The sequence below is a fragment of the Chrysemys picta genome, chromosome 25 (assembly GCF_011386835.1).
Source record: "Chrysemys picta bellii isolate R12L10 chromosome 25, ASM1138683v2, whole genome shotgun sequence".
NCBI lineage: Eukaryota > Metazoa > Chordata > Testudines > Emydidae > Chrysemys > Chrysemys picta.
In genome coordinates this window covers 11,458,059-11,472,725 of record NC_088815.1, presented here as the reverse complement: position 1 = coordinate 11,472,725, position 14,667 = coordinate 11,458,059, and the positions used below count along the sequence as shown (strand labels likewise).

The following is a 14,667-nucleotide window of genomic DNA, read 5'->3' as shown; positions in this document are numbered from 1 at the left end:
AAGTTACAGAGTTTTCTCCTAGTTTAACAGTACGGGCCACCAAGTCTAGCAAAATTTAATTTCACATAGAAAGAACAACACTCCCTTTGGAATGATGGACAGAAAACTGAAAGTAGTGAACTGGGATGACATTCTTTTGGGCCATTTTCTAATATGCAATCTTTGCCCTATCAAGCTCCCTTGCATATTTAACAAGACAATTTATACCAAAAACAATTTAAGAACAAAAAATGCAACTAAGCAGGATTGTAAGCATGAGAAATACTGATGAAAGGTCATGGACAGCTAGCTATGCAGAAGTGGAACAATTTCCAGAAGAAAGAAACTCCCCACATCTCATCATGAGCCCAGCAAACAGCAGCTAGGCTCTGAAAGGAAAAAGTGAACCATGTCCTGGGATCTTTAATTGACATGGAATAATTAAAATTTTAGGCTTCAGACCATATTGCCACTTCTGCTGCACAGGATGAAAAGCTACAACTGTCTAAATAAGTATTTTAATTTACATAACTAAGCCAGCTTTCCTACAATCTACCCTGAGTAGTAGAAAGAATACTCACCACAAAAACAATAGAGTTTTTCAAATTAGTTACAGCTGTAAATTATTAAGGTTTTTCTTTAACTGTTTTATACCAATTTAACATGTTGAGCAGTTATCTGTTAAAAGTGTAACAAGCTGAACTGAAATTCCTGAGCAAACTAAGGTAGTCTTTACATAAGGAACCAGACTCTGATCCCTTTCAGATCTAGAGTTGTGAATTAAACTTTTTATGAAGCCAGTCATTAATTTAGGCTCTCTAATTTAAGGTTTTGGGATACTTAACTACTGTCTCTTTGGAAGTGCCAAATATTTTGGCTTGACTAACAACCTTGTTCTCTTTAAAAGTCAGCGCACTGCAGTAGTTACCCTTCCAGACAAGGTAAGTAGGAAGAGGCCTCATTTCTGTTAAGTGATGTCTTCATTAAGCACCACATTTGGAAATGCCTCTAAAATAGATGGGGTGGTCACTAGAGAAAGAAGCAACATTACTTGGCATACAAAAGTTGCTCCCTGCAAAACTATGGGAGCCACATCATTAGCAAGGTAATTTTTATCTGGAAAAAGGGTAAGGAAACACTACCACAAGGCTTGTTGTGTTGTTACAGCTTAACCTGAGATGCCCAGGTAACACGGCAAGGGACGCCATACTCCCAATAAATTCCCTAACTATGCCTGAAGGCATTAAAGCGCCTCAAAGCTGTAGCGTGAGCGTGTATAAGCCAAATTACACTTCAAACAGCGTCTGTGGAAAGGCCAGGGCAATGGCAGGGGAACCCATTACTGAGGCAGCTCTGGGTGCGACCAAAGCCATAATCTTGGCGCCTGCAAAGAGTCCCCGCCCGGTACAATCGTGAGTGATTGCTACTCCTAAGGTGAGTGGGTGCGTGTTGCAGCGCTTCCCAGGCACCTCCCCAAGCAGACGCTACGGCCCACACCCAGGCAATTTACAGGAAACATGGCAACCCTCCTCCCACTCCGCGACCGCACGGGGGAGTCTGGATTCTTTTGGGGAAAGGGGGGAGAAGAGCCACCCCCCTTCCCTAGGTGCACGGAAAGGGAGGGGGCGCCACAAGGGGTGAGCGCGCGCGTCCCCCACCCCCAGGTGCACGGACCGGGGCAGGGCCCAGCCACGCGCCGACGAGGAAGCCAGTCTCATGCGCCCATGTCTCCAAACGCACCGAGGGGTGGGGGCGATCCCGCCCGGGCGGCTGAGCGCGAGGCGGCCGGAGGCACGCGGGAGGGGAGGGGAGTTCCGAGCGCGCGCGCGGCTCCGAACGCCCGGGTGGCCGCACGAGGCACCGCGCGCTCTCCGGGCCGCGCCTCACTTTCGGAGCGGAGGCATCGGGGGGCCGCCCCTCCCCCTTACTGCGGCCCCCACACGGCGACACAGGGGCCCGGGGCGGAAGTAGGAGGCGGCGGCGACGGAGGGGATCCCGTCGGGCACCCGCCGCCTCAACGGACCCCTCTCAGGTAACCCTCCCCCCACACGCTCGCCGCCGCCGCCGCCGCCCCCGCAGGTAACGCCCGAGCCCCCTTAGGAGGTGCCGAGTTCCCCACGGCCCAGTGAGGGCTCAAACAACTCCCCGCCTGTCTCCGCCCGTAGCCGGGCCCGGCCCAGCGGGGACTCACCCGTCCATTGCACAGAGAGGAGACCCGCAGGGAACGGAGTGGAGGCGCCGGAATAGCAGGAACGAACCCAACGGCTCCGTGTTATAGACTCACAAAATGGCGGCGCCGTCCGGCCCGCCTCACCCGCGCCAACACCCCATTGGCTGCCGCCGTTGTCGGCCTGACGACACAGGCGGGGATCACTCGCCTCACGGGGAGGGGCCTGGGGCGGCTGCTGCGAAGTTTATTGGCTGCAAGGGAGGCAAGGGGCGGGCTGAAGCGTGGGTGCGCAGCGAGATTGGATGAACGTCCGGCATTGTGAAGGGAAGCCATTTTGAGAGCGGGTAGGAAGCCCAATGGCCACACTGGGTAGCCATCTTGAATAGGGGCAAAGAACGGAATAACCACACTGGGCAGCCATCTTGAATATGGGCAAGATCTCCAACGCGCCTGTTGGGTTGTCATGTTAAATACGGGTACGCATGCAGGGGGTAGCCATCTTAAATATGGGGAAACCGTCCAAAGACCACGCTAAGCAGCCATAGTGAATGTGGGCAAGGAAGCCCCAAAAGGCCTCACGCACTGGGCAACCAGTGTGGACAGGAAGCTAAAAGGTCCATGTGCCTGTTATAAAAGTACATTGTAACTACTTAAATATTTAACACATTTTGTCATTTGGGTTTTTTTTTAAATGCAGTTAATTAACATTTACAAATACGTCAAATTATTTTACTTTTTAAAAATTATATAATAAAATCAACTTTATTTTAACTGGAGTTGGTGTTTTGGGGAGAAAATTATTTTTATATTTGCCTGTGAGAGCACAATACTATTTTATGAAAGAGATAAAGAACTATCTGCTCAGTCCAGACATTAGGATTCTCTTCATAAGAGTCAGGGTTGCACCAGCTTCCTTGACCCCAAAATCTCCCCTTTTGTTACCCCGCACGCACACACACCCATCATGGGTTGCATTCATTAGTTCAGTGGTTCTCAAACTGTGGGTCAGGACCCGAAACTGGGTTGCAACCCCATTTTAAGGGGGGCCCCAGGGCTGGTGTTAGACTTGCTGGGGCCTGGGGCTAAAGCTGAATCCCGAGCTCTACCACGCAGGGCCGATGGGGCTCAGATTACAGGTCCCGCATCTGAGACTGAAACCCTTGGGCTTTGCCTTTGGTACCCCCGCTTGGAACGATAGGGATCAGGCTCTGACTTAGGCCCCCTGCCTGGGGCAGTGGGGCTGGACGGGCTGAGGCTCGGTCCCCCGTCCTGAGGTTGTTTAGTAATTTCTTTTTTTGTCAGAAGGGGGTGCAATTAAATTTGAGAACCCCTGGATTAGTTGATGCCTTCCATTCCAGAGGTAGCTGTCTTTCATTCATGCTGTATCTATTTAGGCCCCACTCCTTCAGAATGATTCATGCGATAGCTGCTTGTGCCCAAATGAAGTCCCACTGTAAGCTTTCTAGGACAGGCACTGTATTTTTACTTTGCCCCTATGCAGCACAAAGGGGACTCTAATCAGGTACTCTAGTGCTTACTGTAATTCAAATAATAATCACTCCTCTTCACCCTTACTAACCTGTTTATGGTGCACCATAGTTATTTGGTTTCCTTTCTCTAGCTTGTTTTGCTGTACAGCAGCATGCTTCCGTAGACACAATGATAATTTTCTGCTTAAATGTGGATAAGGTCTGTTCATCTGGAATTCTAGCAGCAATTCACTTTCATTGTTCTTATTTGTAATAATCCCATCTCTTAACCACTGCCATATCCTTCAGTAAAGGCTCAGAGCTCACTGAAATCCCCTTTTGCAGCACTGAATGAAATGCTCCTCCATCCACCCTGGGATCAGAGCTGCACTGGTTAAAACTGTGTTTGAAAGGTTATTGTAACTGACATGTTTCTGATCGCCATGTAGACAGGACCTTTAGTATGACATGTTTCCTTCTCTTGCTGGGCCCACACTAGAAATTTTTCTTTAAAAGTTCTCACTGTTGCACTTCCACCAGCATAGCTTCACTGGTGGTAGCAAAATGGAATCACCGGGCTAAAAGAGTGCCAGTGACACAGTGGTAGAAACACCTGAACTCTGTCTACAGTAGCCATCCCATCATTGCTACCACTGGTGGATCTGTAATGACAGAAGATATATAAATATAGATATATAAAAATAATAGTCTAGCATAGATTTGGAGGCAAATCCTGCAGGCTGCTGATTCCATGTAGCTTCAGGCAAATTGATCAGGTATACCATAAGTGCATTTCTTACGCTAAGGCTTTATTGCTGCCAGATTGAAAGAAAAGATAAAAAAAAGTTGTGAAAGTGTTGGAACATACCATCACTTTTCCTCACACATGGATCACTGTGTTGATTGCTGCTTCTGAGGTGGGGAAAAGGTAAGTTCTTACCTGTTAATACTTATTTGTATTAAATAGCGCCTAATGGCCTCAACCAAAATCAAAGTCCTGTTCTAGGTGCTAAAAATAAGAAGCACAGACTGTGCTCAGAGCATTTACAATCTAACATGACAAAGGCCTGATCTACATCTAAAATGTAGGTCGATCTAGGTTACTTCACTCAGAGCTGTGAAAAATTTCACACCCTATGCAATGTAGTTAGGTCAACCTAACCCCTACTGTAGATACAACTAGGTTGATGGAAGAATTCTTCCAACTTCCACCTCTCTAGGGTGCGGGATTTATTACAGTGACAGAAAAACCCTTTCTATCACTGTAGTGTCTACACTCCAACACTGCAGCTGTGCCACTGTAGTGCTTGAGCATAGACATATCCAAAGGACGGGGGGAAAGAAAGGATTATCATCCCCATTTCACAATATGGAAAGATGTGGAGGCAACAAATTAGCAAGGGAAATTTCATTAGCACTAAATCCAGTGATTAATTATAAAAAATAAACCCAATTTAACTGACAACTATTAAAATTAACAAATCAATTTATAGCATATGCAGACATCCCACTTATTTTGAACAAAAACAGGCACTCAACATCAAGGACCTATTGCTTGTGCAAGCCATCTTTCGCATGGTCATGATGTGGTTTATAAAAAACAGAAAGAATGAATGAAATGTAACTGAAACTTGTTATTTAATGTCATGCACTCATCTTCAGATTTCCCATCAATATATCAGATAAACAGATTTTCAGATTGAGCAATATTTTACCAGCTTTCTTCCTACAGCGCTTGATTGTGGACAACGTAAAAGCAAGTCTGATTTTGAAGCGTCCTAGGTTACTCAGCTACTCATTTGTTCAGTCCTGTGTGCACTGGTAAGGGTGTTGCCCAGGTAATAAAGTTACTCAGTTAATTTTTTTAAATTATTTTTTTATCATGTCTTTTTCTTTTGACAGAGAAAATTAGTGCATTTAGTAAATATACCATCTGCATTTAGTGCATTTAGTAAATATACAATTTTTCTTTGGAGCGAACATGATGCATTTTAAAAATATCCATTCCCTAGGAAACTTAATGGAAAATGGAATTGCCTCACCTTCTCTCCACCAAAAACAAAAAACAGCCACCCAACTGAAAATGGGCTAAACTCCAGCATGATTCAGCCTCTTTTGTACAAGTCAGCAGGGAGCCCTGCCTGATTTACAGAGCCTCTCCCTGACCACCCCCCCAGTCCTGTGGTTGTTCATGTCTCGGTTGAAGGTTCTTTGGGAGAGACACCCAGGTTTTTTCCCCCCTTTTAAACCTTTACTGTATGTGTTATCTTCTGTTGAGTTTAACACATTCTTCACAGAAACTTTCCCTGCATCTCTCTCTCTGTATTTTTTAAAATGGTTTTCAAGCTGAAAATGCTTTGTGCAGGTAATTTTTCCATGCAGTTACTTTCTGTGAAAACCAGCAGCCCCCATGACCTTGCTTTCCTGATAGCTGCCCTGCTTTTCAAGATAAATGAAAACAAACAATTCTTCTCTCTCCAAGAAGGTCGTCTGTGTTCAAATATACTGTACACAATGATAATAACATCCTAAATAATTTGTTATAGAAAAAAACATAGTCCCTTTCTAATTTTTCCTTATCCTCATCATTGTTTATAATAGTTTCTTAGGTCCTGATCCTGCAAACATGTATTTGTATAACTTTACTGCTGTGACTAGTCTAATTGAAATCAATTGAACTAGTCACAGTAGTAAATGGGGGTGGAAGGGTGTCCACCAGTGCCGATGCATGCTTGCAAGCGTTTGAAGGAATGAGGCCTTTGACTTTTTAAAAATCATCCCCAAGGCACTTCTATCATTCTGCAAAATGGAAAAAAATAGTCCCCTTATTTTTTAAAAGTGACCTACAATTAACATGGCTGTTTTGTTTTAAACAAAATTTGCAACTTTTGCAGCAACTTAAGATACCAGAACATTCTCTTGTGCATTGTTGATGATATCACAGTGCAGCTCTGGAAATCCTTAGGCTAGACCTAGTGGAGAGAGCACTCCCTGTTGTATTTCTGTTGCAGAAGTATCTTTGTATTGCTGTCAGTCGAAGAAGTGGGCTGTAGCCCACGAAAGCTTATGCTCTAATAAATTTGTTAGTCTCTAAGGTGCCACAAGTACTCCTGTTCTTTTTGCGGATACAGACTAACACGGCTGCTACTCTGAGTCCTGCTAAAGTACTCCTTGCTTTTGCTTTTGATTTTTTTTTTACATATTTCTCAGATATGGATTCAGAAGCAACCTAGATAGTTAGAAACTGGAGGATTTTCCCCATCGGTTCAAACAGTTTGGGGATACAGAAGCATTAAAAATGAAAATAAATTAAATTAGTGGGCTTGCATTCTGTAACTGTATCTTACAAGTAGCAACACTGTATTCCTAAATAAATTGGGTTTGGAACTGAGACCTTTATATTGATATTAAGTTTCAACAAGGAGTGAATTTTTTATAACCAGGCTAACAACTCCCTAAAATAGACTTTTAGAATGGAATTGCTTTGTTGGCACAGCCAAATGCTGGTTCTTCCTGATACCTGACTTTCAAGGATCAGTTAATTCATTGTTAAGGCTCAACTTAACTTGTAATATTGTGGAAATTGTGAATTCCGCAATATTAGGCTTCCACCCTAATTTTGACAGCGGGAGCCCCCGCCATGCAGAAGACTGATAGTGGGAGCCCTGGCCACCCGGAGGCTGAAAGCTGAGCCCCTGTTGTCAACCCCAACCCCCCCACTCTCAGGCCTGGGAACCTACTTTCAGCCCCAAGTGGCCGACAGCAAGAGTCCCCACTCTCAGCCCTGGACCCTCAATCTGAGCCCTGGGCAGCCGACAGCGGGATCCCCAGCTCTCAGACCCAGGCACCTCACAGTAGAAAATCATGGAAAAGTAATAATGGACTTTATTACCCCAAATAATAAGGTCCATTATTACTTGTCTCCAATTTTCCAAGGCATGTCCACAACTCAGCTACAATTTTTTGACAATCATCCCGCAATTCAAGTAGGGCCTTAAGCATTGTACTACCCAAGCACTAGTCTTGAAATGTCTGTCAGTGTTTCCATTATAAATGTTGGGTTTGGGATTTTAATGTGATAACCGTGTCAAATCAAACCTAGATATACTTTGTATGTATACAACTGAACAAATTAAAATTCCAAGTTTAACTACAGAATCTAGTGATTATTTTTCTTTCCCTCTTTAATCTATTACAAATTGAGAGAATGCTATCTGTCTATGCCCTAGGGGGGGTCTGCAGACTATGTCTAAACGTGTCTGCAAAAGGCTGTCATTACCACAGAACCGTGGTTTTCAACCTGTGGTGTCCGCAGACTTTGTCTATGATTTCCAAAGGAGTCCGTACCTCGATACAAAATACTTTAGGGGTCCGCAAATGAAAAAAGGTTGAAAACCACTGGTCTATACTATTCCAGTCTTTATCAGTTCATGTTGTTTCAGCTCTTTCCTGTCTTCATTGCTCCTCTTGGATGCATTTGGGTGACTCATTTCCTGTGCAGAATGAACCAGCCATTTCCTGGCTATTGAATTCAGGAACTTCTTCTACCAGTCAGCGCTAAGTTTCTGAGTGGGTTGATCTATTGTTTGGTCAGACCTCCTCCCTGCCCCCCCCCCCCCCCCCCCAAGTTAGGTTGGAACAGTGAATGTCGATTTCAATGTTATGAAAGGGTAATATTGCCAGATTGTGACAATGTTGCTTTGGGATCATTAGCATGCCCCCTACAGTCTGGGTTTCAGTATCCTTTTGTGTGTTTTGGAATTAAAATAATTCCATAGAGCCAAATTTCATGGTATTATATCTTAGTGCACTAGAAGCAAAACCTTTTCTTAATTTCATCCAATCATTTTCAATGCATGCAAATAGGACATTTAAAAAGATATGATGTGCCAAATTCATCCACAGGATAATGGCATTGAAGAAAATGAAATTACAGGAGGTATCTGGCCCAATGACTTTTTGATTATTTTAATAAATGGCAGCAAGGTTATGTGCACTGGAATTAATTTTGTTATTGACTAGTTCAGCTCACAGAGATATTGGTTTTCATAGTAGATATGGACCAGAATAACTCTTCTGTTTGACATTGTTCTTTTCTCTTAATTTTGTTTTCATAATTTCAGCTCAAATCCATCCTCACACCCTTAATTTCCTGCACAACTATTTCCCAGTTTTTCATCTTAGTGCGACCCTATAACTGTGTTGTGGAAAGCCACCTTGGGCAAAATGTCTTATTCTAGAGGCTGGCCTTGCTATGGTGACCCAATTGAGAGTAGTGTTCTCCTGAGCCTGCAGTGTCCCAACTCTTTGTTGCTACAAAGCGATTTGCTCCTTTTAAAGTCTTCTCCCATGATTTTTTTTTGAATATTCTTGTTTACTCGCCTGTCGTACATCTGTTATGTGTTGAAGGATATTAAACAATAGAATTGTTGGGTTAGGGATACTGCCCTTTTTGAGTTTGCATATAGCACTGCTGTGTGGATTATCACTGAATAATTCATACCCTTAATGATTGATTCATGCACAAGAGCTGGTTACCTCCTCTGTGACTTTCCATTAACTGTAATAGAATGAAAGTTCCTATTAAATTGAATATATTGTACAAGTACCCACAGCAACCCTTGTCTTCTCTTCATTAGCACTCAAAATGTGGCATCTATCAAAACTACTTAGAGCAGGTGCGTGTGCGCAAAACCGCTCCCTTACTATTTAGTAATATTTGTACTCAGCCATGAATAGGAGCGCATTTTGTTCCAATGCCAGACCTAACCAAAGTCAGGCCAGATGGAACTATAATATTTTTATATTATATACAATATTTTCTAATTCCCTGTCTTTCTTCAGTAAGGAAGGTGGGTGGGTATTTCATCATGCCCTTCTCAATGGTATAACCATGAAAGGTGCACTAGCAAGGTTAGTAGAAAATCATGGACATAAAAAAAAAACCCTGCGGCTTCTGTGATTTTTAAATTGTGGAAATGCCTTTCAGCAGAATTAAATATTTTGTCTAAAAAAAGAAATTTTAGTTTCTGCCTTTTCCCATTGCAAAGTTACAGGTCCTAACTTGGCCAATGTAAACACAGCAATGTGTTGCTTCCCAGCCTTGCAGGAAATTCTCTGATCAAATAGCAACAGCATGAACTCATCCATTCCTTGCCTTGTTCAATGCAATTGGACTACTCTTAGTAGTAGTTACTATCCCAGTAGAAAGTGTTTGCAGGATTGGGCCCTAACTCCCTAGGAATCCACTATCCCTTGCACATGATTTGTACAATGCATCTGAAGTCCATTTGTCCACAAAACACAAGATATGAAGTTGTGCTGAAGCTAGGTTTCCCATCCCACAACCAATACCACACCATTAGGTTGATCTGCATTAAGTTTCTTAATTCTTTACCCTTTAGTCCCCTGAAAAAGCATGACTTTTGTTCTTGGAATAGACTCCACACCATAATTAAAAATGTCAAAAATGCTTGAGAAACTCCAAGTTGCTAAAAATGAATGTGAATTTCTTCCCCGCAATCCCTGTGTCTTTCCCTTACCCTGGCCTCAGCTTTATAAAGTGGTTTGTTTCCAACCCTGCAGCATAGTTTGCATTCCACAGTCAAGAATGAACATTTATTTATACAAACATCCATCCTTGCAAGCACATCTCAGTGTGCTATCCTAAGGCAGAGCAATAAACATCATTTTTCTTTCTGTTCTCCTTTGCAAAGCTGCATTGCTAGACATTTTATCAGGAGGCAATTCTTCAATTAAAGATTAGCACAGTTCAGTCACTTCCCCATGGCTGCAAATCTGTTAAAAAACGAAAGAGCATTCTGGTCCATTTCCCTACACAGATTATATTTTTTGTACCCTCTAATGATGGTGACAATTTCCTTTAAAAAAAGAGTCCTGGTGCAGGTTAGGATCCCAGTGTCTCTGTGTATCTTGCAGAAACTCAATCTCCAGAATCCTAGGGCTTGTTTGTTCTCAGTCATTCTAAGAATCCAGTTTTCCCCAAACCTCTGAGCAGGCCATGGAGGTATATTAATTATTTCAACACTTGAATGCACAAGCTGACAGTATGAAAGCGATCAGAGTGGTAGATGAAACAGCATCTGGCCACCACCAAGAAGGGTAACACAACTCAGAGTTAAAGCTCATATATTATTTCTTCCAGTTCTCCATCTCTCACCTGTCAGATAGGAGTATCATTCACTGAAATGCTAGCTCATCACCTGTGTGCTCGTGGCAGCAGGTCACCTCCCATTGCATCTGCTGTTTAATTGGGGATTACACAGGTGCTAGATGACTACAACAGGCTAATTTCAAGATCTGAATGCAGCAAATGTAAATGAAACTGGGGCCCTATACAGAGAATTTATTTATTTTGTGTCTTTATAGACAAATATATCTGCAAGCTACTCACTATCTTGTCTAAAGATGTAAAAATTTGCCCTGAGCAGGAGCCAAATTCTGCTCTTAGTTGAACAAATTAAGAGAGGAACTTGGTTCCATCTCTTTTAACATTAAATCCACCAATGAATTTGGTCAATCATGGCTTGATTGGGTACTTCCTTGTCAGCATTTCTGAAGCAGCGTTTGAAAACATAATGTATTTAGGATTTTTTAAAATGGTGTCTCAAGTATGTAGGTGGAATATTGTTAAAACGCAAGAGGGAAGTGAAATTCATTTTTTAAAATACACACTTGATACTGTCTTTTCAGAAGGGGAGTACTGGCACCTTTCCTAATGTTTCACAACCAGAGACTGATGAACTATTCTAACGAATGAACTCTGAGCATAAGTTCTCGCTGACTGTATTCACTGAATCATTATTGGTCTTTTTATGGCTCTGATTTATTAGATTTTCAATAACTACACTGTTGCAAGGCTTGCAAATGCACAATCCATTGCTGTGGTATTAGGGCTAAATCCTGCCCTTTCTTATCAAATTATAGTTACATAGGATACAGACAACAGGTTTTCTCCTTTTTATCATAATGCACCCATAACATGCAAGGCTGTGTACTGTGGTCTGCAGGGGTGTGGTATGCAGGAAAAGGGGTAGGCTAGGTTCTGACTGAGTAGATCATATGCTACCATCAGTAACGTGTTCTGAGACATCCTGCACTGGTGGGGTAGAACAACTTCATGTAGCTGGCAATTCACCACTACCTCCCCTGCACCAGATTCATTCTGGGTAGGATTTTAGTTCTAAGCTTGCAAGTTATAATGCATGTCCTGGAACACACACTACATAGTTACACAGCTGTGTGAAGAGAGCAGGAGTACTTGTGGCACCTTAGAGACTAACAAATTTATTAGAGCATAAGCTTTCGTGGGCTACAGCCCACTTCTTCGGATGCATAGCTCTGTGAAGAGTTCTCCTATGGCTATTTAATATTTGTCATGAAATTATATCAACAAAGTTATGATCAGACATTTTAGTTCCATCAGAAGAGGACTCCTATTTATCTAAGGCAGTGGTCTCCACCCCTGGGGTGCGTGCAAGAGGATTTTTTTTTTTTTTTGCTTTGGCAAAAATGGTAGAGCTGGCACAGCAGGGGGTGCGTGCTCAAAATTTTTTTACTGATAGAGGTGTGGGATCAAAAAAGTTTGGAGACCACTGATCTAAGGTACTTATATGTTCCCTCATTACCATAGTATCTAAGCACCTCATAAATTACTGAATTATGTAATGTAACACACTGTATCATCCTTATGTTGTGTGCGAAAAGTACACTCCATCAAAATGAAGTTGGATCACCTTTCTCTTAGGGATAAATACTGACAGCATCTTTTGCTAGAGTAAATGGCAGGGGTGCATCGTACCCCTCAGACTGGGGCTCTATACTGCCCTGAGTAATCCTGAGGATAGCTAGGCAGGCATAGAAAGGGCATGGAGTGGACTCAAATTCCTGGATGGGGTGAGGCGCTCATGCCAGTGATCTCCTATGCCCACCTGATGACTTATTATGGGGATCCTGGTCCCCTCTCTCTTCTTTGTACAAGTCCTATGGAAGCTGCTCTAAGCCTGATGCTGTAGTAACCCCTGTGGAGCTGCCATGGGAGATAAAAGGAGAAATTAAGTGGTCCCCACAGGGAGTTGTGGTGGGGGGAGGTCTATCCCAGCCCCTTCATTCTATTGTCCAGGCTACAGAGAGGTCTTCGCCCTGTTTGGAAGCAGTCAGCCGGCACTGTTCTGAGAGTTGTGTAGCTCCTTTAAGCTTCCCTGCAGAGTCAGGGATGCTCAGTGCGTGTGCTAATGAAACACAATGTATTATTGTAATCATCTCTGTATTGGCATAGTAACACATATACTCAAGTATGTCCAAAAGAATAATAGAGTTCAGTTCAGACACCAAACCCTTGTGTATACCATGCCTGCCATGAGTCCTGCATTGTCACACAGGCTAATAAAGACATCATTTTCCCAGATCTTAAGTGCTATTAAACATCAAGCTCCAAGTGATTTTCTACTTGGATCAAAGATGGGTTTGTTCCAGTGCCACTTAAGTTTAAAAGGCAAGAATACCAGGAATGAATTAAACCTCCCCAGTGGCAGCTGCTGAGGTTCAATTGGTTTGTCAGTGCCATAATTATGCAGCGGGTGTCTTCTATTTGCCGGCCCATATGTTCCTGAAGGATGTTATGTCATGGAAAAACACAGTGGTGCTTCGTTCCCAAAGCTATGCGGTTTTTCTGTTGTGGCATGAGGACTTGCTTATGTTTCAGCTGAAAAATGTTGAGAACTAATGTTCCAATTTTGGTCTGATAGTTTAATTATCATTACTCTTACTTGAACTGTCTAGATGGAAGTGCATTAAGAGAAATGGCTTGTGTCATAAATAAATTAAACAATGGGTCTAACGCAAGAGAGGCTGGCAATATAGTCACATTACATTATTTTCACATTTCCAGATAATCTCTGAAAATGAATGCTTCTACTTGCCTCATGCTAGGAATCCTTGCTGTTATTTAGTTTATGCTGAATTTTCAAATCATCCAAAGTTAGTGTAGTGCATATTTCCAATTCTGCTGCGTATTAAAATACCTTTAGAGCATTAAAAGAATATTGAGGACAAAAGGACTGATCCTGCAAGATGCTAACGTTGGTGGGAATTGGGGGCACTGAGACTTCAACAGCCAAAGGAATGAAAAACAACATAATATCCTCTCGAATGTTTAAGATGCTCAGATACTCTGGCAATGAGTATAATGTGAACATAAAGACAGATAGCACCATGCAGGAGGAACTTAATACCTTACAGAATTGGGCCTGAAATGTCAATCACAAGGGCTTAATCCGGGTGTGCAAAACTAGGTAATTGTACCAATTTATTGATGCGTGTTGGCACAATTGTCATTTGTAAGATCAGCTTCCTAGTTTGTATATACCATTACATGCTTGTGCATGTTCTGCAGGCACAGCATAGACCAGTAAGATTAAACTTTGAAACCATAACTAACTATTTAAACCAAAAAAACAAAATGGTATCTTTAATACGGTGTAGGTCTGTCTTTGACTTCATATTACCTATGTACTGAAGGTTTTTCAGATAACAGGGTGCCCTTGCCAATGCAATAGTGCTACAATATTTCTCCAGGAGGCTAAATTAATTTAATTTTAGTTTAGTTTAATTGAATTTCCTTGCTTCATAGGACATTCTTCACCCTCACTCAGGCATGGGTCATACAGATGTGCTGGTGTATGGCTTCATGTGTGAGCCTGTGCATCTGTGGTGAGCTGAGGGGGGAAAGATAGAAAGGCAGATCTTCAGGAGCCTTGCTCACCACTGAAGATCCAGGCCTAATTGGCATATGTAAAGTGATTAGTTACATAAGTGAATATGCACCTTGTGGGCATTTCTATTCAACCCAAAGCAGGGAATTTCTAAGGGCACTTTTGAAAACTGCATCCAGCAATGTGTACTCAGGCAGTTTTGGCACTAACAATTCGAACTAAATTTTAATAACTAAAAATTTCTATTAGGGAAACTCCCCTCACACTTTTGAAAATGTTGGCCATAGTGTGGAGAAACTGCCTCCTTTTCTGCTTC

The 14,667-nt window shown here is 42.6% G+C and overlaps 2 protein-coding genes across 4 annotated transcripts in view; one reads left to right on the top strand and one right to left on the bottom strand.

The window, feature by feature from the left end:
• Nucleotides 1–2,374, bottom strand: part of PTBP1 (polypyrimidine tract binding protein 1) — a 51,692-nt gene extending 49,318 nt beyond the window's left edge. The window contains exon 1 of one of the 3 annotated variants that reach the window (XM_005281053.4): nt 2,171–2,374. In XM_005281053.4, the coding sequence (XP_005281110.1) occupies nt 2,171–2,178 (8 nt within the window). In that variant the 5' untranslated portion in view covers nt 2,179–2,374. The remainder of the gene's footprint in view (nt 1–2,170) is intronic. The other 2 variants (XM_042861895.2, XM_042861897.2) reach the window with 2 other exon arrangements.
• LOC101947884 (uncharacterized protein KIAA1958-like) overlaps nt 1,880–14,667 on the top strand; it is a 29,968-nt gene continuing 17,180 nt past the window's right edge. The window contains 1 exon segment of the mRNA XM_065578705.1: nt 1,880–2,011. The gene's annotated coding sequence lies outside the window, so the exon portion shown is untranslated.